Below are 23602 nucleotides of genomic sequence, written 5' to 3' on the forward strand. Positions count from 1 at the left end.
GGGTAAAGGAGCCACACTCAGCCAAGGTGATGCTGCCAGTCAGGTGCCATGGCCTTAACAGAGGGAGAAATGAGGGAAAATGAAAATTAAATGGAAATTAAAAGGTCTGAGGGTTGAGGAAACGGCTGCAGAAATATAAAGATCTAATAAAGGATTTGTCAGTGGTTTTGCCACCGAGCACAACCCCAGCTCCAGGGGCAGCAAAATCCCTTTCCACTTCTGTGGGAGGAGAAGGAAGAAGCCCTGAGCTCCTCCAGGTTAAAAGGGTGCAGCAGGAAACCGGGCAAAGGCAGGGCACGGGTTCCATCCAGCTGGCACGGTGGACAGTGACCGGGGCATTCAGGGAACCCTGACCCAGAAAGGGCAACCCCAGAGCCTCTCCTTCAACCCCAGCCAGGGACTTCGGGTCAATTGATGCCTCCCAGTTGAAAGCAGTTGGTGTTTTTTATATCAAATGGTCGGGTAGTGACTAAAAAAGCTCTTTTTCAGTGAAGTGGAATCTTCTGTGTGAAAATCAACTCTGTTTTGCCTGAATTTGTGAAGATAAGACAACCCTCCCCTCCCTGTAATCCCCAGAGTAAAAAAATTAAAGTTGCCCATTTGGACAATTTTTAGCTGAAATTTAGAAAAAAATATCAAGACTTTTAAATGAATTAATTGAATAAATTAATTACATTCAAACCTCAGTTATCAAGTTCAGGCACCCAATTCAGGCTGAGCAGAGGACACCTGTTAACCCAACGCTCCACTCACGCTTTCCACAGCCAGGCAACAGAAAAGTGCCTTTTTTGTGGGGAAAAAGCTCCTCAGTAGCTGTGAAACTGCATTTTTGTGTTTGTTATCTCCAGGAAATCAGCAAATAAGTATAGAGGGACAAAGAAATCAACTCTGAAGTGCTGTTAGTGACACTCAGTTGGGATGAGGCAGCAGGACCAGGTGCTGGCCCTGGCAGAGCAGCTAAAGAAGGGCAGACTGCAGGCATCAGCTTTTTTTTTTTTTTTTTTTTTTTTTTTTTTTTTTTTTTTGTAATTTTTATTTGAACACAGTATTCTGACAGAATGCAAAGTCAAAATCCTCAGTTAGTATCAGTATTTACACCAGTGAGAATGGGGATAAAGGTGGAGTCGATGTTTCACTCGGTAAAAAGATTTTTTGTTTTTTTCTTTTTTTAACAAGATAGAAGGCCCCCAAAAGTAGGGAATGCTGGGGAAGGATGGCCATGGAGGGGCTGAGAACAACTACCAAAACAGCCTGGTGGTGAAAAATGTGGGGTTTGAAGGCTCCATAGAAAAGTGTGAAAAGAAAACTCCACTCTGGAAGCTGACGGGCGGGATGCACTATTGTCACCTGTACGAATGGTGCAGCACGAGATGGCAGCGCTCCTGGTGACACTGGGGAGGGACACGGAGCAGCCAGGGCAGTGCCACGGGCCCCAGCAGTGCCACCAGCCCCGGGGATGGACACACGGAGCAGCCAGGGCAGTGCCACCAACGTGGGGCTGGTCCCTGCCCGTGGGGACCCATCAAAGCTGTGAGGCCACTGCTGGCTGGGAACGGGCTACTTGGACATGAAATTGAATTAAATTGAATGATTCCCCCTCGAGGGCGATGTAAACCCACCACAGGTGTGGGGAGGGGTCATGGGAGCACTGAAAGGAGCTGCTGGACACTGCTCAGGGTTCCCTCCTGGCTCGGAGTGGGGCTCACTCCATCGGCCCCAAACCAGAGCTTTGGGATGGAAGGGACCTTAAAGCCCAGCCAGTGCCACTCCCAAAGTGCCACTGGGTGCTAGGCTGGGCTCTGAGCTGGTCACCTTTTGGGACAAAAACGCCAATCCAGGTGGGGCAGCTCCACCAGTTCCCACCCGGCAGGTGCTGGTGGAGGTCCTGGGGCAGGTTTTTGGGAGGGGTGCTGTGTTTCCTTCCAAGCTGCCCAGCTCTGTGTGTTCCAGCACACACAGGTGACAAAAGCAGCCAGAACTCGGCACAGAAGGGACAAACTGTGCTCACCCACGGGGATGAAGGCACCAGCGCTGCCCCCGCACTGCCCAGCTGTGGCAGGGCCACGGCTGCTCTTCATGGATTCATTTCTTTGGGGAAAAAGAAAGGAATCCTTGGGACCATGAGCCCAACTTGCCCAGGGCTCCATGGACACTGCTGTGATGGTCATGCAAGGGCTGGACTTGACACCAGGCTTGGCAACGAGGCCCCATCCTGCCCCAAAAGCCGCCCAGGACGGGCGGGGAGCCTCTGCCTGCACCTCCATCGCCCTCCCCGTGCACCCCAGGAGCTGAGGAAAACAAAATGCAAGAAACCCCACACTTAGCAAATGACAAGACCATTGTTTTTCACAGCTGGAAATGGTGTGATGCCACTGGAACAGACTGCATATTCCCAAGGAATACATGGATACAGCCTCCACACCCCCCTCATCCTTCTGGGAACGCCAGAGTCAGCTCGGGTTGCTTTTCTCATTTAAAGGCTTCTGCTCTTTGTAAGAGTTGTTCTCTTTCTGTTTTTTTTTTAAATGATTTTAATTCCTGAATATTTATTTTTTTTGTTTCTCAAATCTGAACTAGCGCTACACCTTCCACATCCAAACTATGTTGAAGCTTTTATTATTTCAATACTATGACAAAAAACACGGTTCACACTAAAATAGTCACGCACCCACAGTGCACAAGCTTGCAGATCTAAAGTAGAATTTAAAAAAAAAAAAGAAAACAAAAGGGAAAATAAAAATAAAAATAAAATTTAAAAAAAAAGGGAAATAAAACCCAAAACCCCAACAGGAGGAACATCTCTATACAATGGGCTGGTCTCTCCCTACATTCCTCTGCCTTCCTTCTGCTCAAAGCTCCTTTTCACCCCCAAATCTCAGTGTTGCTCCACGATTCCTGATAATAAATCCAATTAATCAGCTCTCCCACCCCTAAATCTGTGTTTCTCCATGATTCCTGATGATAAATCCCATTGATCAGCTCCCCCCATCCATCATTTAACCCAGGGGCTGCCTCACCCCCTTCCCCAGCTCTGCAGGGTGCCAGGGGACATCCCTGGCACCGAGTTCCAGCCCCTGCTCCCGACTGCAGGAGTTGGGTCCTGCAGGGCACAGACCCAGCACACAGGAGGGGATGGGATGCACCAGGAGGGTCCCTTGGGAGGGACCTCCAAGGATCACCTGGTGGAGCTGCACCTGCAGGAAGGGAAGGGGCTGGAATCTGCCCAGCGCCTTTGGGCAAAAACATCTTTGCTTTTATTTTGGCTTTTTTTTTTTAGGGTCAGAGGGCATGGTATTTACTGAAAGTGGTATTTTCTGAAAACTGGTATTTACTGAAACTTGAATTTACTGAAATTGGAGTAGTTTTCTGAAATGGGGATTTTCTGAAATCGGTGTTAACTGAAATTGGGATTCTCTGAAACTTATGTTTTCTGCAACTGGAATTTTCTGCCACTGGAATTTTCTGCCATGATCAGGAGGGATTGATTTGGTCACACACCTGAGCCCAGACCAGCCCAAACTGTACAACCTCCCTTGTGCTCCTCAGAGCTCCGGGAGGGTTCCGTGAAGGAAAGGGGAGAATGTCCTAAAAAAGCAGAGATGGTATTTCTCTTATGCAGTCAGGCCCAGGTCCAGCAAGGGACTTCAAACTAAATTTAAGCACAGAAGGATTTTCTCCAGCAATTCCCTCACCCCAAGCAGAGCCTGGGGATTGCTGGCTAAAGCCCTTGACTGGTGGCAAGTGGTTTGAACACCCCCACCCCCCAAAAAAACCCCAAACCAAACCCCAGCATTGCTTTTCTTCTTACTCCAGTAAGAAATAATAATAATAATAATAACAATAATAATAATAATAACAATAATTAAGAAAAGAGAAAAGGGGAAACGACTACTGTAAACATCCACGGTTGAAAATGTCTCCCTTTGCAAAGCAAGCATGCTGCTACCCTAGTGTCTACAGGACTGGATTTACTGAAAAACCAAAAAAAAAAAAACCAAAAAAAACAAAAAGAAGAAAAAAAGGCAGCTATTTTACACATCCATTTCAACACAACAAAAGTTAAAAAAATATCTGTCAATTGTAAACACTGGAAAGAACCCAAGTTGGCAAAACAAAACAAAACCAAAAATTGAACGTAAAATTTAAAAAGAAATGTAGAGTCTGAATACTGCAAATTGAAATACATCCCCCGAAGCTGCAATTTTGGCATTCTTCCTAAAAAATAGATAATAATAAACCCCAAATAAAGGTCTAACGTGGCGAGCAGGATTCAGTCACAAAGAGCTCGAGACACTTTGCATACTGACCAGATACAAGGTGAACAGAAATTATAACTTATTTATGAGGCTTTACATATTTCAAACTCGACTGAAAAGTATAAAAATAAATTGTGGACTTTGTTCTTTAAGCACCAGCTGTGCCCAGCAGCACAGTGGTTCTCTCTGCTATACTAACAAAGGAAACAACAGGGTCTCTTTTCATTTTTTTTTTTGTCTTTTTTTGTGGTTTTTTTTTGTGTCTAGGACTACTTGATTTTGAGCTTCCCAGCCACACTGCAACCAGCATTGCAATTTTTGCTTGTTTGAATATACACAGGGCCAGCTGAGCCCTGATTTGGTGACGGGTTTAACCCTGTTTTTAACATGTTTTACTTTTTCAAAGCAAGTGCACAACAAATAGAACCTTTCTAGAAATCTCAAAAAAACCAAGAAACAAAAATCAAAAAAACCCAAAAAAAAAAAAAAAAAACCAAACCAAAAACAGAAGAAGAGAGAAAAAAAAAAAGGAAAAAAGAGACATTCCCTCCCTCCCCCCATTTATGCATTTTCTGGTTGGTTGGTTGTTTTTCTCTTTTAAAAAAAGGCAACAGACACTAGAGGAATGAGATGGGTGTGTGGGTTGTGATTTCAATGCTCGGGTGAAGGTTTCTGCCGTCCCCTCTGCCGGTGCTGATCATGCTTTGCTCTCGTTCTCATTTGTTTGTGTGGCTTCGTTGGGCACCGTCTTCACTTCTGCGGGAGGGCTCTTCCTGTCCTGCACGGCGCCTTTGTCCTCTGCGGGCATTTTCCTGGGGAGAGGCAGCAAAGGGCACAGTTTAGAGGCACGGAAACACCGCCTGGGCCGAGCTAGCCACAGCGAGAGAGCGTCTGTCTGGAAACAAATCGCCCTGAGAGAGCAAAACCAGCATTTCCTGAGGCAGGACTAAGGAACACCAAGCTCAGCTCCCCCACCCTGGGTCATTTAGTTCTAGATTAACCTTTCTTTTGGCTTCTCCTGCCCTGGGTTGGCTCAGGGCTGAGCTGCAGGAGTGCAAAAAGGAGCAGCAGGACAAACTCACACAGCTGCAGAAGGATTTGGCTTTGGCACCCGAACTCCCTGCTCACACAGCCTGACACCTGAGCAGCAATCCCCTTTTTTGTGCTCCTACAGGAAGCCAGTCCTGAATTCCCCAGGATGCTGCAGGAAGGGGAACATGGAAGATGGGAATTCTGCCACAGCCATTTTCACAAGTGGGAGGGAGGTGACCACCCTGAGAGGTGACAACTGCCAGCCCAGGCAGTCCAACATCTGCAGCACAGCTGGGACCCTCCCCCAGCCCCCAGGTGCTGTTTTCACTCTCCTGCCCAACTCAGGGTGCTCCCTGTCTCAGCCAGGCTCACACTGCCCCAGCCTCCTCCTGCCAGCTTGGGGACAACTCCAGAGGCTCCAACGCTGTCACCTTTCCACAGGGCACTGGTTGCTGCCCAGCCTGACACTGAGTGAGTCCTGAAGCTGCTCTGACCTGCCAGGACATGGGATTTGGGGGGTTGTGCTCATTGACCTGCAGGACCTCAGCACTCTGAGGAAAGCTCTTCCTTTTACACCAAACTGGACTACTTCTGATCTCTTCCATGAAAGAGTAACCCAGGACAGAAAAAGCTGCACCAGAGCCTAAAGAGCAACACGTTTCTGATAAATCCCCAGCTCCCCTTCCTCTGCCTCCCTGGCACAGCCTACTCCTGCTCTCCTCCTGGCACCTTCCAAGCCAAGCCCTGTGGGCTCTCGGGTGAGTTAGTTGGCTCAGGAAACAGTGAGATTAGTCAAGAGAACACCCAACAGAGGACACAGCACAGCACCAGGGCACGAGGGACACAGCACACAACCAACACAAGAGTAAAGGCGGCCGTACTCGGTGCTTGCGGGCGCGGCGGGGGCAGAGCTGTCTGCAGCGGCAGCAGCAGGCTCGGGGGCTTGCCCACCAGCCCCGCTGGCAGCAGGAGGAGTAGCAGTGCCAAGAGCTGCAAAAACATCCTTTGCAAGATCAATGTCTGGTGGCTTGAAGGTCCCTTCGTCCATTTTAAAGTCCTCGTTCTGCGAGGGGTTGGCGGCGCTGCCCGAGGCAGCCTCGCTCTTCACGTTGCTCGGGTTCTTGGGGGTCTCTGCTGGACTCTTCACTGTGCTGGGCTGCACAGGCTCCTTCTCGGGGCTCTTGGCCACCTCCTGCTTGGGCTCTGAGGGAGCTGGAGGGCTCGTGAGGTTGGCAGGGCTGGGGGCGGCCGGCTTGTTCCCGGCTTTGGCGGCGTCGGCCACCGCGGTGCTGGGGCTGAGCACGGCCTGCCCCGGCAGGACACTTGAAGACAAATTACTGGTGGCCGGAGCAGAGCTGGGGGTATCGCTGAGATCAACAAGAGGGGCCACTTTGGGGGTGGAGGAGGGCGGCGATGCCGCCGAGGCGGCGGCCGCGCCTTTGGCCGGGGTGGCCTGGCCGGGGGCCGTGGCGTTGGCGTCGGGAGTGGCCGTGGCCGGCGGGGCAATGCTGGAGGTCAGCGTGGTGGTCTCGCTGGTGGGGCTGTTCTGGGCAGTGGCAAAGGTTTCAGTGATAGTGTCAGAGTTAGTGGTGCCCGTGGTGACAGAAGGCAGCATGTCCTCCACGGTGGCCGCAGTGTCGGCGGGGTGCCTGCGAGGGGGACACGGGGACGAGAGAGAGAGAGAGAAAGAGAGAGAGAGAGAGACAATGAAGCCCCGAAACGACAGCAGGGAGAGGGGGCAGAGAGGGAGAGTGAGGACAGCACACACACGGGACATGGAGAGGGACTCAGGAGCAGAGACTTGCAGAGGTCAGACATGCAAAGGGAGCGAGGCTGGGATGGCTGAGGATAATCAGGAAGAGAGAAAAAGCCAAGAGGACATGACCTGCAGGAATGGCTTGCTCGTGTGCAGCGTATGGGCTGAGGCAAATGGGATCCTGTCAGCTTGCAGAGACTCTTCTCTCCTCACCTAAAACTTTCCTCTCAGCCTCTGCCCCTGACCTCCCCAGGCAGCTCTCCGCCAACTCCCTGAGCCTGCAGCCCTGTGCCACCTGTCACCAACACCACACGGCCCCAGCGTGGGCCCCTGAACCCAACCCCTCACCTTGTCCCGTCCTGCTGCTGCAGGTTTGTCTGAAGGCCTGCACAGCCCTCATCAAACCTCAACTCCTTTTCTCCCACGCACATTAATGCAGACTCAGGCCCCAGTTCAGCTCTCAATTCTCTCTCAGAATGCTCGGCCTTGCCGTGACTCCACATCCAGGGCCCAGCTCCTGGGGAGGATCTCTCCCCATGGGTTCAGGCTCTCACCCAGCACTGCTGGGACAGGGTTCACGCAGGGCTCGCTGCCAGCTGGGGCTGATTTTGCTCTGGATCCTTTGCAGTGACCCTGGACAGCGCTGGACCTCCACACTGGACAGGCTGGCAGAGGAAACACTGCTTCCTTCCCCTTTCCCTTCCAGTGCTGGAAACAGGAGTCACTGAAGCTTGAGAGGAGGCACTTCCTCACTGGCATGTGGAGATTTTACCTTTCTTCCTCTCTTCCTGCCCTAACTCGTGTTCCTGAGGGATTAGGGCAGCTGAGGGCAATGCAGTGACCCTGTGCTAGGGCTGGCTAAGGCCACATACTCTGGCTCTGTCAGCGGGGTGGTCTCGTTGGGCTCCGTGTGCTTCCCCCCATCGTGGTTGGGGGTCCTCTCCTCCTCCGTCCGCACCTCCACGATGGGCTCCTTGGACTCATCCTTCCTGTAATGAGGGAATGGCATGGGGAGGGATGGGCTCCTCCTGCAAAGACAGGCTGCAAACGTCCACAGTGAGAGACACACGCGGGGCTGAGCGGGGAGCGCTCCTTGGGGTCACTCCTCCTTCCCCAGCACACAACTCCGGGGTGATGTCCAGCACTGGGCTGTCCAGCACTGAGGCCACCTATTTGATGGCTACCAACAGGAATGAGACAAAAAACCAGAGGAACAACTCCAGAAACACCTTCCTGGAAGCACAAAGCAAAACCCCAGCACCCTCCCCACAGAGATGAGGGCCCACAGCTTCCTGAGGCAGCTCCTTGTCCGTGAGCTGAGCACAGAGGGAGGGATGTGAGGGGCAGTACTCACGAGAAGGCCGCTTTCCCCTCCTCCATGTCCTTGCCCTTGGCCCCCGGGCCGGATTTGCCGCACAGGTTGACGGCGATGCACATGAGCAGCCCACACTTGTTCAGGAAGTAGCAGGTGACATCCACGGCCACCAGCAGCGCCACGAAGACCACCACGAGGATGCCAATGATGGCAGCAGTGCCCAGGCCTGAGGCAGGGCTAGTGCTGGCTTCAGAGACCAAGGGAGAGAAGAGAGAAGGCGCTCGGGTTAAACGCTGGGGGTATCAGGGCTCAGATTTGGCTGCACTTTAGTTGCTTTTAGGAAGGCCACCCTCTCTCTAGCAGCCCTGTGCAGTAACCAGTGCTTTTTCCTACAGACCATTTCCCTGAAAGGATGGGCCTGATGGGGCTTTTCCCACCCCTGTTGGAATAAAGCCTGAAGAGCAAACTGCAGAATCCTCTCCTGCTGTGCACACCCCCAGCAGGGCTCCTGCTTCCCACCTCCTCCTCCTCCTCCTCAAGAGGAAGGGCCAGAGTGGCTCTGGCACTGCCAGTCTGGCCCAAGAACCAGTGGAAGCAAAGCCCAGACTCTGCAGCAGGATTTTTCCTGGTGGGATACAAAACACTGGGCGATGCTCAGTGCTGGTGAGCCCCTGAGGTGGTGAAACTGAGATAAAGCCCTCCCTGGAGCTCAGGTGAGACCCAGCTCTCCAGAACGTGTTCACAGCTCCCCAGCCTCTCACTACCACAGCCCCTGGAGCCCCAAACCCTTGGAATCTTTGCTTTGCAGAACCCCCCAGCAAAGCCCCTTTATCACCTCAGCCCCATTTATGCCGACTGTGACAGGTGAAAAGCCCTTCCCAGGGCTCCAGACAGAGCCACACCCTCTGCCACGCATCTTTTTGTTTAAAAACAGGAGGCAGAGCACCCTTACCCTGGGGCAGAGAGGTGGTGTTTCATTTTGTGACCCCGAGATGGATCAAGGAATGCAGATTCCAGCAGGGTAAGTAGGGAAAAGCCACTCTGAGGCACCTGACTGTCACTGGGATCACGAGTCCAGCCCCTGGCCAGCAGAACACTGTCCCACAGCCCGGTCCCTGCCAGCAAACTGCACAATTACATGAATTAATCACCCTCCAATGCCTGCAGGGAGTGAGGAGGGCACGGATCTTCCCTCTTTGAATGTGTTCAGGATCCTTGCGTGGATCATTCCATAACTGACGTGCTGGGTCACACTCCCCATCCGCATCCCCTCTCTGGGCAGGGGCTCCTTGGCAGGCTCCGAAAGGAGAGCCAAGGGCAGCATCCCAGGCAGGATCACAGGATCAGAATTCCCTGGGTGCCTCCAGAGCTGGAGGGAACTGGAATTTTCCCATTCTGGAAAATTCCACTCACACCAGAGCCCTGCTCTTTGCTTCCTCTCCCCTCCCAGCTTTTCCAGGAGCTGTCAGCCCTGTCAGCCCCCAGACTCCTGCTGGGACAGCCACAGACCCCTCTGTTGCCCCAAACACCCAAGGAGAGCCCTGAGCAGGTACCACCCTCCCCTCCAGACCCTGCCCTGCTCCTCTGCCCCAGGAGGAGGAGGATGGAGGTGGTGAGAACCAGGGCAAGCCTGCAGAGGAATGTCCCTGTTTTTGTGCTATTCTGGGATTTTACACCTCAGGCAACGGAACTGGGCCAAGGTAATTGTCTGCAATTTGGGTTTCTAGGCTGGTAAGGGAGCCCTGTAATTTGCAGGAACTTTCAAACCTTCCAAGGACTGGCAATAAAGAGAAATAATACAAAAATCCTCCACGACCCCATGAACTCGGGAGGCTCTTGGTGCTGCCTTTCTTTTTCCTTGTAAAGGAATTTTGCTGTTGCTATAAAATGCAGGAATCATAGTGGGGATTATTCTTTTCACAGACTGTCCCATCTGATTAAATGAAATTGATCTACAAATACTTTGAAGAACCATTCCCTCCATCCTGTAGCTGGATTTATGTTGTATTTAATGAAACTAATATTTAGACATCCCTTAAGGGTTTGCTGGGGCCTAAAACAATTCTGTGTACAAAGGAAATGGATAAATAAATGGGCTGTGGAACAGCAGCTGCTCACACTGTGTGTATGAAATAATGTAATAAAAAGATGTTGGACATTTCTGACCTGATCCAGAGCACATCCAACCCTTCCATTAATCCCCTTCTGCCACTCTCAGGACTAAGAGGAATAACATTTCCACCGGTTAAATAAGGAAACACAAACCATTAAAGAACTTCTGGAGTCCTTAATTCTAAAGAAGTGAAGAATTTATTAATTACAAATGATATTTTCCAATGGAAAATGAGCTTCCTGCAAGACTGGCTTTTCTAATCACCCTCATTTACAGCGCGCAGTAAAATCACCCATCAGTTTTACTCTTGGTACAGAAACTGCCCTGTCAGAGAGAGCTCAGCTGTGGCTTCCTAGTGGGGTCTCAGCTAGAGAATGTTCAGGCACAGAGACAAAAAGGGATGGAGAGAAGCAGGGGGGACTCCAGGCATTTCAAAGGTCCTACAGGATTTGGCAAAAGAAAGAAGAAGGAACAAAACAAATAAAAATCCATTTGGTGCACCCAGAAACAAAACCCAGGGGAGAAGCTCTTTGTTCTCAGTGGATGCCAGCAGCTTTCATTTGCACACATTTAAGTTTCCTTTGCACGAGGTTTTACAGAGCTGTTCCCTCACACACTCCCCAGCTCACGGTGGGGAAAAGGACCCTTCTGTCCCAGTGCCACCCGCTCTGCCAGCGACACAAACCCAGGTTTCACCATCTGGGCTTGTTCCCAGGAGCACACAGCAGCCTGGGGAGCTTTCCCTCAGGACAGGGCAATGGGGATTTCCCAAACTCCTGCTGGACTCTGACCTCAGAGCTCCTCCAAGCTCTGTTGTTTTCCCACGACTGACTCCCTTCCCAGGGATGAAAAAGGGAATATCAGGGTATCATGGAATGGTTTGGGGTGGAAGGGACCTTACAGCCCATCCAGTGCCACCCCTGCCAGGGCAGGGACACCTCCCACTGTCCCAGGCTGCTCCAAGCCCCAATGTCCAGCCTGGCCTTGGACACTGCCAGGGATCCAGGGGCAGCCACAGCTGCTCTGGGAATTCCATCCCAGCCCCTCCCCACCTTCACAGGGAAGAATTCCTTCCCAAGATCCCATCTAACCCTGCCCTCTGGCAGTTTGAAGCCATTCCCCCTGCCCTGTCCCTCCATCCTTTGTAAATAATCCCTCTCTGTTTTTCCTGTCAGCTCCTTCAGGTCCTGGAAGGGGCATTTAGGTCACCCCAAAGCTTCTCTTCTTCTTCTGAACACAAAGAGTGACAACAAAATCCTCTTTTCTGGAGTAAACCAACTCTGCCCCAGCTGCACCCCCCCTCCAGCAGCTCCAAGACGCAGGAGAACTTGTATTTAAAACCTTTTAGGTAAAACCTTCTGCTTATCCCCCAGAACCTTGGACGTGCAGACACCTGCAGCTGCTCCTGGTGGAGCAGGACATTCCCAAACATTCCTGTCCATGAAAGCAGCCAAACAATGCTCTGACCAACAACTCAGAGAACATGGAGGGACTTCAACAAACTGTGGGAATCCTGCAGACCCTGCAAGGCTCTGCAGCCCCTCACCCACACGTGGGAACTGCCCGTGCCCGTGGCATGAAAACCCCAGGGTTTGAGCATCTTCTGCTTCCAGGCCTGAATCTCTGCCTCCTCTCTGAGCTAACTTTTCTAAAAACTCTTTTTAAATTTTATTTTACTCACATCAAAGCCTGGGACCTTGAACATGGGATCCCCAAGGGTCTGACAGATCTCTGGTATCTGTGGTGTTACAAATCTGCACAAATTTGTGGTTAAAAAAACCCAGTTCTGCTCCTTATTTTCACAAACAGAAGGAAGCACTTCTTGAGTGTATTCCACGCTGCTGGGCTCCTGTTTGCTGGTGGGTATGGCATTAATGTCAGCCACATAAATGATGTCTCAGCTGCTTGTCAGGGCTCTGCCACAGAGAATCCTCCCCTGCCCTAAACCCCTCTCCTGGGGCAGAAGCACCTCCACAGGTGCTGCTCTCTCTCCACACCACGCTGTGCAAAGTTATAAAGGTAATTTTAATAACTGTGATTTTGGTGAGAAACATCTCAGCCTCAGGCACTGACCTCCCACTGTGGATAAGGGGAAATCCACAAAAAGCTGATCCCAGATCTACAGATGAACTCAATGAGTCCAGTTAGAGGGGAAATCACACCATTTTTTAGTGTTAGGATTATCTTGCTGCACTTCAGTAAACTGCAAAGCTCTAACAAAGTGTCTACACTCTACAACACTGGAAATGAAGGGTTCTTGTAAAAAAAAAAAAAGAAATCCACAGGTTTTTGTGTGTGACACCTGCACCAAGTTTTCATTTACAATTCAGACAGAAAAGTTCACAACTCATAAGGAACAAGATCTGAACAAACACAGCAGAGCATAAAAGGCAGAGTCAGACACGAGTGAGGGCAGGATTTGGTTTGTCCCTGGGAGAATTTTGTCAGGAAGATGAACCCCACCCAGCTGAGAGGGTTTGAGACCGTCTGGACAGACACTTCAACAAGGGAGAGACCCCAGATTTTAGGAGAGCATCAGAGGGGATGGATTTCCTATCACAAAGAATTCAGTGGGGTTGTTGTTGCTGGGTTGTTTTTTGTGGTTTTTTGGTGTGGGGTTTTTTTTTTGGGGGGGTGGGGAGTTCTGGTTGGTTTTTTTTAAGAACCAAAGAAAAAAAAATCATCTGAAGTTTGCTCAAGGAAATTCCCAGAATTTGCTAACAAAGATGGTTCTACTGCAGTTTAGACCATGGGTTAATCCTGTCACACGCACAGTTCACCAGAAATATTATTAAGGATCAGTAATAATAATTTTGCTGGTCAGGTAACTCGATCCAAGCTAAGATTTTCTGTTAGAACAGCAAGGAAAGGGATCTCTCTGTGATAACACAGCAGTGGAAAACCAGGGAATGTTAGAAAAGCATTGGAAATTTGTGTGTCCATGGGCTGTGTCTGCCCAGCTCCACTGTGGGCCAGGAGGAATCTGCACACGAGGGAGTGACAAGGACTCGACCACGAGAAGAAGGAAAAGCAGCAATGCCCCCAGTGTGATTCCCAGCAGATGTTTATAGTCAGAGCAGCACAGCAGGAAAACCTTCCAGACATTTGAATCCACATGCAAAAGCCCCCAGAGACATCTGGGCAATCAGCAGGATGGTCTCTGACAAATCTTCTCTTTCTTTTTACAGTCTGTGGGTTTGGGTTTGTGGATGGGGCCTCCTTTTGCACAAGATCAGCACCAGATGTGCAGAGAAATCAGTAAAAAGCAGGATCTTAAAGGCTTTCAGCATTGCACCTTCCTTTGATGAAAACAGCAAGCAAACAACACCAAAAAAAAAAAAAAATCTTTCTTTCCATCCGTTTAAAAGGGCAAATTCATTACAAGTAACAAAAAAAATGTTAAAGAGAAAAAACTTGGCTTAAACCTTTTTTCCTTGTTACAAAATACTGACTCTTTCAAATTAAACATTTTTTTTAAAGTGTTCTGTGTTTGTTTCTCTTTTTTTTTTTTTTTGTCTGAACTGACACGATCCTCTGAAGCAAAATTATCTCCTTTCACACCTTGCTGGGACCCAGGCCTTCCCAAGCAAATATTGCTTTATTTGACTTTTTTTTAAGTTTCTAACAGAGCAAAAGCAGAGTCACTGCAGAAAGAAGCAATGAGACAAAGGAGGACGATGCTGATGGACTTCCCAAGGTCGCTGCAGGTGCCAGACAGTGGTTCCCAGGAGGGGGGGATATGGTTGTTTTAAAAACAAATTTGGTGCATGTGGCAAGCGTGGATGTTTCCCGTGAGATCCAAGGTGACCATGGATGACAGACATAGGAAAGGAGTCAGGGGGAAAAGGGAGAGGGGAGGGAAAGAAAGGAAGAGAGGAAGAAAAAAAAGAAAGAAAGAGAGAGAGAGAGAGAGAGAAAGAGAGAGAAAAATAGATAAAAAAAATTAGGTCATAAATACAGAAAACATAAGAATCAAAGGTTTATTTAATCTCGTAAATTAAAATGGCTCAGGGTTCCAGGAGCAGCACGTTCACCACAAAAGGGTCAGAAGCTCAGCAAAGCCCAAAGCTGCAGAGCAGGGTCCAAGGCAGGGCAGGTGGGGTTTGCAAGCAAATGAGATTAAAAATGATGGCACAGAAGGGGCTCAGCGAGAAACACAGGGAAATGGGGGGCTGTGTGTGAGGGGACAACGCTGCCTTCACACAGGGAGAACAGGGAAACAAGAACAGCTTTGGTGCAGCAGAGAATGCACCTGCCTGTCCAAGCCCTTCCCCAAAGCTTGGATAACAGATCCACATCATCCTGAGGGAGCACCACGGTCTCAGGAACGCTCTGACTTTGCCATTCAGCCTCCCAGCTGCTTGGGAACTACTCCAATGCCAGGATGATTATTATTATTTCTGAAAATAACACCCTTATCCTTCCAGCCACCCTGAGGCCTCTGCACAGGTGAGGGGAACCAAGGACTCTACACAATAAATGCACATTTTACTGCAGGGAATCCCTGGTTATTGCTGTCAGGCACAGCACTGGCTCCAACCCCTGCACAGCTCATTTTGAGACAAAACCACAGAAATGCCACAAAACAACAAGGAAAGGAACACACAGAGCCTCTTCCTGCCACAGTTTGGCAGGAAAAAAAAAAACCTGTGGGGCTGCACAGCAGAGAAAAAACCAACCTGTCCCTGGAAATATTTTCCTCAGTGTTATCAGTGTGGGGATCAGGGAACACCTTGGAAGGCCAAAATGACAAAAACCCTGGAGAAAGAGTCACAAACCCAGCAGTGACCATGTCACTGCACACGGACACAGCACTTTCTGAGGAGCAGCTGAATTCCAGCTGCTGGGGCAACCCTGCATTCCCCAAAACTGCTTTTCCAAGGGCAACACTGGAGCAGCAGCCTCAGATCCCGGCTCCTCCTGTGCCTCACACCAAGCTAAGCAAGGAATAACTTCAGAGAGGCCAGGGAAGTTTCACCTGTGATAACCAACTGGGGTTTGCCCCATTTTTAGAGGGTTCCTGCACATGTTACAACTGGATTTAAAGGGCTCAGAGGGGGAGCAAGGATCAGAGCTGTTGGAAATGAGAATCACAGAGTGAGTTGCTTAATGAGTTACTGAGGGTGCTTCCACCCGGAACTACGCCCTGTTCAAGCACCCCTCAGTCTCTCCTTTGCCCCATCTCCCTCCTCCTCACTGCCAGTCCCACTTCTCCAGCCCAAAGTCACCCATTTCTGTGCTCAACAATGTGCTCTGCCTCGGCCAAGGGGGATTTCAGCATTGCCATGAGGTCTGAGCTGTTTCCTTCAGCCAGGGAACGGGCACAGGGGAGCAGGGCAGGGACTGAATTCTCAGGGAAAAACTGAAGGAAACTCTCTGGTTTCAAGGAAAAACATGAGACAGAATGAAATCAAGTAAACCCCCTCAGTATGGGCTGTCAGCACCAACCCTGGGGGTGCAGGGAGGACTTGACTCAGCATCCCTCTGTCTTTAACCACCACAACTTTAATTTATAGCTACTTCAGCAATCCCCTCCTCAGGTTCTGGTTGCTTTGTGTGGGTTCCCCCCTTCCCTTTTTTAAATGCCCACATGTAGAAAAGAAATCCTAACTGTCCTTTCAACAGGTTGTCACAAACTGCTCGATTCCAGTTTCTCAGCCAAGAATTCTGCTCGCTTTTCAAGCACACTAATAAGTACAGTCTGTCTTAAGAGCTTCCAGCAGCACCCTAAAGCTTTTGAGTTCTTTTTCCCTAATGCCCTCCCCAACATGAAAGTGTCGCTGTTTGAAAATTACTGTCATTTGGTAATTTGAATCGAAAAACGCTCCGAGAAAGATTTTCACTGCCTCCTCTTCCAACTGCCAGCAAACTCCTGGTGCCTTTATTCCACCAAAGATGGACAAACAAGCAGGAAGGGAGATCTGGGAGGGAAATCTGCCTTGTGAAAAGCACCACCCTGCAGAGCTGAAAGGTCTATTTGAGTTTAAAGCGGGAATTTCGCTTTCTGCTCTCAGGAAGCTTCTCCTACCTGCTGCTCTTCCCACCTGACACAACGAGCCAGCACCCCCTGGGAACAGCAAGGCAGGGATTTGCCAGGGAGCGCTCCCACCAACGCCGTACATGCCTGCCACAGGTATGTACACAGCCAGACCCCTCAGCTTTGGATGGGGGAACCAACCATGAGAGAATGGGCTTCAAGCAAGCGAGCTGTCAGGGTTACTGGGGCACATTAGGGGCGGCTCTGTGGCATTAATGGGCAGCAGAGTCCACGGGAGAGGCGGAGCAGCAGTACCTGGGATGACGGTGGGCTGGGCCGAGGTGCGGAAGGCGTAGTGGGCTGGCTTGGACTTGCCCTGCTGGTTCTCAGCGATCACGTACACCTCGTAGTCAGCGTTCCAGTCCAGAGACTTCAGCATCACGTGGTCGCTGCCCGACGGCAGCCGGATCTCCGGCTTCCACTCCGAGGAGTGCTTCTGCAGGGAGGGCACAGGGACGGCGTCAGGAGCAGCCCAGGGCTCGGCAGCAGCGTCACCCCACACAGACACCCCGAGGGTGGCACCCGAGGGGTGCCAGCGACGGGCCAGGCTCTGCCCAGCGTCACGGGCCAGGCTCTGCCCAGCGTCACGGGCCGTGAAGTAAAACACAGCAAGTTCTGCCTCAACAGGAGGCAGGGTTTCTTTCCATGGAACAGGCACCCAGGGAATGTTGCCCTCTCTGGAGACATCCCAAACCCACCTGCACGTGTCCAGCTTTGGCACGGGGCTGGGCTGGGTGACCTCCAGAGCTCCCTCCAACCCCAACTATTCTGGGATTCAGTGAAACCATCACAGGCTGCTGGCTCTGAGTGGAGAATGAGATGCCAAAGCAGCCTCTCTCCTGCTCAGAATCCTGTTTTCTTCCTCACTTCCTCCTCTCATCTTTGCCCCATCAGTAAACTTTTTTCAGAGGGCAAAAGCTGCAACTTCTGTTCCTCTCCCCCCTGCAGAAGTGCTCTTTCACATCTCAGCACGTCAAATTTAAACCATCTGAGTGACAGAGATTTCTTTCTTCAATTCACCCCCTCCAAGAGCCCAGTGAGCCCGGAGCAGCCTGGGCTGTGCCACTGATGCCTTTTCCTGGTCTTAAAATCAAGAGTCACACACGGTTAGAAGGGGAAAAGGGATTTTACCTTGGTATTTATTTTAAGGATCCTCAGGTGCACACATCCAGGTCATATGCACCGAGATGCATCCCGCCAAATGCCCACCCCAAAAGATTGGGTAGAACATTAGAGGTGTTACTAATTAGCAGATCTATCAAAGATTCCCCAATGAGAGGCTTGAGTGAGCCCCCCTCCCCAAGGAACCTTCCCCTGGATGGCTCTATCTTGGTTTACAGAATGTGTTCTGGAGAGGACCTTGGGCTCTGGGGCACACTGATCCCTGGCTACGAAGCTTCTAAAATGTTGAGTCTCTCAGCTTGACAAACAAGTCCAAGAATGTAGGGAAAAAGCACTGAGAATACAGAAGTTGTAAAAGGTATAACAGGGGTATAAAAGAAAAGGCAAAAATCTTCATGGCATCACCGCACTTACAGCTTTGTACTTGATCAGGTAGTGCCTGATGGGGGAGCCACCATCGTCCTGCTTGATGACGTTCACTTTGATGGAGTTTCCATCCTCTCCTATGTGCCCTTCCAGCTTGGGGGCGCTGGGTTCCCCTGCAACAACGGGGATTCAGCGTTATTTGTGTAAAAACAAAGTATTATCAAGGAAAAAGTACGCAGCAAAATCAGAAAAATGCTTCATTATCCTCGGTTCAGGGTACCAGCTGACCCACAGAGGACACCGTGTGTTTGGGGTACAAATATTTGCCACGCCCAAGGATTTCTTGCATTTGCACAACACCGAATCTCCGTTTTTGTGTGTGCTGGAATGGAGTCAAAGAGATCTCACCCTCCCCCAAGAACATCCCCAAGCAGTGACCAATTCCTCGCTGCCTCTGTTGCAAGAACTGCTGTGAAACACCTGGCAAACATCAAGAAGGGCTCTGTGGCTGCTCCTGTGGGCTGGGGATGTAAAGAGCATCACTGAAAAGGACCTTGTGCCTCTCACACAGACCCAGGTCTGCACTCTGAATTTGTTTAGGGGTTCTGGAGTTGCTGCACCAGAGACTCACTTAAATGAGGGTGAAAACACTGAGCAGAACCCCAGAGCACATCCTGTCACTCAGCCTGCACTGGTGGAACTCCAGTGGGTACTGGAGAGAGCTGGACCCCTTCACTCTTCTGGAATAACCATTTTTAGGAGAAAAAAAGCTATCATTTCCCAAACTGCACCCCTGCCATCAGCAGGAAATGGAAATGTCCCTTCCTTCTGTAGGGCACACTGATTTACAGCCCCATCCCTGCAACCCACAGCTCCCAAACTGCTTCTCCTACTCAATTCCTCCACACCACGGGAGGATCCCAATCCCACCTTGCACCTCTGCTAAAAATGCCAAGTACAGAAGGTCTGATTCCGTATTTACACCCCCTGGATTTGTGTCCAGCTACTCATGGGCAGCACAGGCATTCCTGAGTGGCCAGAGGAAGATGCATCCTCCAACATCCCTCAGAAGTTCATCTTCAGAAGGAATTTGAAGCCCTTTCCCCGCCCTCCTCCCTTTCAAAGGAGTATGAGCACAATTTTTTGGTGAAATACCAATGGGAAAACTGCGAGACCTGGGCTGAAAGTGTGATTTAAGATGCATTCCCTTTCCTTGCACTGTTCCAAGAAGGGAATCAATCACACTCCAGGAGAGTGGGACACACACATTTGTGTTTCACAACACAGCAGCTCCTCTGACGGATGTAGAGAGGCAACACTCCTTTTTTCCAGGTTATATTTTTGCTTTTCCAAATCCTTTCCTTGCCTTTATCCCCATCACAAGGCTCCCACACACCCCCTGGACATTCCAGATGTGGATTCCACCCTGGGACAGCTTTCTTAGTGTACACTGAACATAAAAAGGTGACACAGGGCTGGTTTAAGGCACAAATAAACAGGAAAGCTTCATCCTCAGCTGGCCATACTGAACATATCAGTTAAACAAGCAATTACATTTTTACCCTCAATCCCAAAAGACAAACAGCACCACAAGTCCCTGCTTTTGACTGTGGAGTTGACTGGAAGGAGCTATTCTGCACTAACTGTGTTGTGGTTAGGCACTGATAATTCACAGATCCCAGCAGCAAATGCCTGGTTCTGTCACTTTGTGCCCCACAGCAGCTCCCAGAACAGGCAGGGGCACTCCTGGCTGCTGCCCTGGGTGAACCCTGAGCCACCCGAGACCCCCTGAGCAGCAGTGCTGAATTCCTGCCATATTTGTGGCAGATGGACAGAACAAGACCAGCATCTCCTTGGTCCCCTCTAGCTCCGAGATAATTAGTAATGAGTACAGAGATTTTGAAGTGCTAAGGGAACACTGCACTTGCAGAATCTGACCTTTTATCCAACACAGGCTGGATTTTTTTTCCCAGTGATTGAGCACCAAGACTAATAGGAACACCCTTTGGAAAGATGCTTATTTTTGATTTTAAATGTCAGAGATGCTGCTGTACTTTAGACACAGCCATTCCCGTGATTAATTACTTGCTTTGCCGAAACTTTTCTTACCTTTTCTTCACTCTGAATTACCTAATTTCTAGCTCCTGATTCACTCCTTCCTCCCCCAATACTTTAAATTCATTTCTGCTTTGAGAAACACTTCTCTTCAAATAAAAGAATACTCCTAAGGGCTGAAAACCAACAGGTGGAGCAGTGCAAGCCCTGGTAAAGAACAGCTTTCTCTCCGTAAATACACGTTTATTTAATTTATCTCAAGCAGGTGGATGCAATCCAGACACAGGGCTGTAAAATTAAAACTGGGTTAGTGTGTCAAACAGAGGAGGAAGAAGTTTAGTGGGAAAAGTTTAGTCCAGCAGAATCAGCAACCCTATAATGAGTGAAAATGTGAGTAGCTGAAGAGAGAAGGTGGTCAGCAGCAGGTTAGAGAAGGGACTCATGCTCAGCCATGCATCCTCCCTGCAGCACGGGGCTGCAAAGCAAACCAGCATTACAGGGGTGCTTCATGCCAGGGCAGCTCCCGTTCACACACGGCAGAAATCAGCCTGTCCCACCCTCCTCAGAGCCTTTAAAACAGGGCAATCCTTTAAGGACCCCACATGATGCTGCTGCTGCTTGGCTGGCTGAGAGCCAGCAGCTCCACAGAGTCCAGATTTCCCCTGTATAATCCTCAAATATCTGATTAAAATCCTCTCTGCGCAGGAGGGGTGCAGGACCTTGTGCTCCCAGTGACAACGCCGAGGGACTCGGGCTGAGCCACGCTCAAACTTCACCCCCAGGACACTCAGCAAAGGACAAAAGGCCCCCAGCAGGTGCTTTACCTGTGGAGAAGCTCTGCCTTCCTTCCCAGCAGCCAGGTTTAACTCACAGGAAGGCAGCAGCCTTTGCTGGGAATCCAGGACAGCCCATCCCTGCAGTGTCCCTGCCAGGGCTCACAATCCAGGGGGAGCTCAGCCATCCCCTCCCTGGGCTCCAAATGAACTCAGGGTGAGTCTGATCAGTGAAATAAGGACTTTTCTCCAGGCTCCCAAAGCCTGAATGGCTTCCCAAACCTGCTGGTGAGAGGGGAGCTGAGGGCAGTGCTCTGAGCCACTACATTTCCAATTTATTTTTCATCCACTCCCTGCTAAGCCATTAGCACCAATCCTCTCCTGCTGCAGGGAAGCAGGAAATGTTTCCTGGTATCATCTCAACCCTTTGGTTTCTCTTCAGTGCTTCCTTGCCCTAACACTGGTCTGTTGGATTTCACAAGTTCTTGTTTTTATTACGTTTTTCAGAGGGTGCCACAAGCACCGGGCGTGGGTACAACCTGAGGTGGGGAGAGAAGAGAATATGAAAAATCTGCACTTTAAACTGAGCTTAAACCCTTGCCCAGCTGGCAGCAAGGAAAGGTCCTGCATCCTCCCTGCGCTCAGAGAGGAGAATTGGCAATTTTGGCAGCAGAGGAATGAGGAAAGGGCTGATTTCTGCAATCTTTGAGCACCACGTAAACAGGACTGGGAACAGACACCAGGGAGAGCCTCCACAAGGGGCAAAACCACCGAGAAAGAACAGGCTGGGGGTCGGGGGGCACACGAGGGAAGCAAACAGCAGCAGCAGAAATAAGAACAAAACCAGAACGTGCAGAAACGAGACAGCCACGTCTCCCATCCTCCTGGAATTCCACCAGAGGGAAGAGACCGGGGACAGGGTCCTTCTGTGCATGCAGTCATGTGGGAAGGTTACTGGTGTTAGTTTTGTTTTCCTGGCAAACCCCAGCCTAAATCCTTTCCTGGGGGTGGTTCCAGACAAAAAGGTGATTCCAGAACTCCTGGATTGTAAAAATCCAATTGCTGCCTGATTCTCACAGTTCCTTGTTTGGCTGGGGCAGCAGAAAAGCAGGAGCTTCCCTCCCTCCCTCCGCCGAGATTGTGCACAGAGTGAAGCTGTAAAAATCACAACGCTGCAGGAATTGTTCTTCACCACCCCACACTTTGCTGGAGACTGATCCCATCTCCAGGAAGTGCCAGGGTCAATCATTTGCTTCTTGATTTGATGAGGATCAGCAGCTCCTGCGAGCTGAGCTCAGGTTCAACTCTTGCCAGGCTCCCAGAGACTCCGTGGGAGGAACGAGGGGCTCTGGCAGGAAAAGTGCAGCAGCACCTCTGATGTGAACTGCGTGAGCTCTGGCTCCCAGCAGGAACTCTGTGTGTGCTATTCTACAGTATTTGTATGTAGCATTTTATATAGGGTATTTTATAATAGCATGTTATATAGAGTATTTTATAATACAGCTCTCATCCTAGCTATGCTTAAGTTTCACTCACAATAAAAAGAAGATTATTTCTTAAATCAAATTGTGACACGCTTCCCAATAACCAGATTTCATAAGGAATTCAGGATTATTTTGGAAGGCTATTAAACATGTACAGTGTGGATGTGTGCACATATCCCTCTGTAAATGTGTGTTTTATAGGGTCAAAATGCTGCTAAAGCAACAGGAGAGAGGGTGCTCCCAGGATCTGAGCCCTAACCTCCCGTCAAATTCGAGTCTGCGGTTGGTACCCTGAGAGGCAAAAGGATTTTGGCCTTTGGTGTTCATTCCAGAGGTTTTTTAGCACCATCCTAGGACAGTTCCTTGCAGGACTCTGAGAATGCAGAAGCAAATGACTGAGCCAAGTGATTTTTTGGGGTTTTTCTTCTGTTTTCCCTGCAAGTTTTTTCCAGCTCAGTGCAGCAGCCTGAAGTCGAGTTCTTCCCATGCAGACAGTGACGAGCAACTCCTCCAAAAAGGCTCGGTGGGAAAGGAATTTTTTTTTTGGAATTTGGAGATCCCGGAGGGGAATCCTCACCCCAAAAATCTAGGCAACCAATCAGAACAAAGTATTTTACCTTCTGTTCACCAGCGAGGACGACATCATCAGCACCATGCAAGCCACATGACAAATTCACATGATACGCACGCACATGAGTTTGGTTGAAAGGAAAGTGGAGGAGGTCACATGGAAAATACAAAAAAATTAAAAAACTGATGTAAACAATGGGCAAGGGAAAAAAATCCACAACAGAATTACAGAGTAAATAAAAATAGGAGCAAAATTAAATTAGCCAGCATATATCAGAAACACCGGGGGGGACAGTAAAACCGCCTGGAAAATAAGAATATTAAACCACAGCAAGCACTGAGTTATAGCCTTGTGTTAGGCACAGCTGCGTCACTGCTTAGTCATACAAAGAACAAAAGGAACTAAAATCACTGTAGTGTGTGCCAGGACTGCTGGAGGAATCCACAAAACTGCTGGGAAGAAAAAGGGAATATTGTTATTCTGGGGCAGCGGAGGCAAAAGGGTCAAAATCAGCCCAAAACGAGGACAAACCTTGGCACCCCACACTGGTGTGCCCTCCCTCTGCAGCACAAATGTGCTCCTAAACAACAACAACAACAACAACAACAACTGCAAAGGAGAAAATCCTGCTGAGGGTGACCATTGCCAAGGACAGATTTCCATCCAGGAGCTGCGGCTGGACTGGGGTCAGTGGGGGCCACCCAGCAGTGACACCGAGGGGT

At 49.9% G+C, this 23602-nt stretch overlaps 1 protein-coding gene across 16 annotated transcripts in view; it reads right to left on the reverse strand.

Moving 5' to 3' along the window:
* Nucleotides 1-2320: 2320 nt before the first annotated feature.
* The window catches only part of NCAM1 (neural cell adhesion molecule 1), an 86079-nt gene continuing 64797 nt past the window's right edge, over nt 2321-23602 (reverse strand). For 5 of the 16 annotated variants that reach the window (XM_039564989.1, XM_039564988.1, XM_039564994.1 and 2 more), the window contains 7 exons: nt 22927-22929; nt 18046-18170; nt 16765-16945; nt 8399-8606; nt 7917-8033; nt 6170-6937; nt 2321-5068 (listed from right to left, as the gene is read on the reverse strand). In XM_039564989.1, the coding sequence (XP_039420923.1) occupies nt 4954-5068; nt 6170-6937; nt 7917-8033; nt 8399-8606; nt 16765-16945; nt 18046-18170; nt 22927-22929 (1517 nt within the window). In that variant the 3' untranslated portion in view covers nt 2321-4953. Of the gene's footprint in view, nt 5069-6169; nt 6938-7916; nt 8034-8398; nt 8607-13518; nt 14174-16764; nt 16946-18045; nt 18171-22926; nt 22930-23602 lie in introns of those variants that run through there. The other 11 variants (XM_039564991.1, XM_039564995.1, XM_039564993.1 and 8 more) reach the window with 5 other exon arrangements.

The sequence above is a fragment of the Corvus cornix genome, chromosome 24 (assembly GCF_000738735.6).
Source record: "Corvus cornix cornix isolate S_Up_H32 chromosome 24, ASM73873v5, whole genome shotgun sequence".
Lineage (NCBI taxonomy): Eukaryota > Metazoa > Chordata > Aves > Passeriformes > Corvidae > Corvus > Corvus cornix.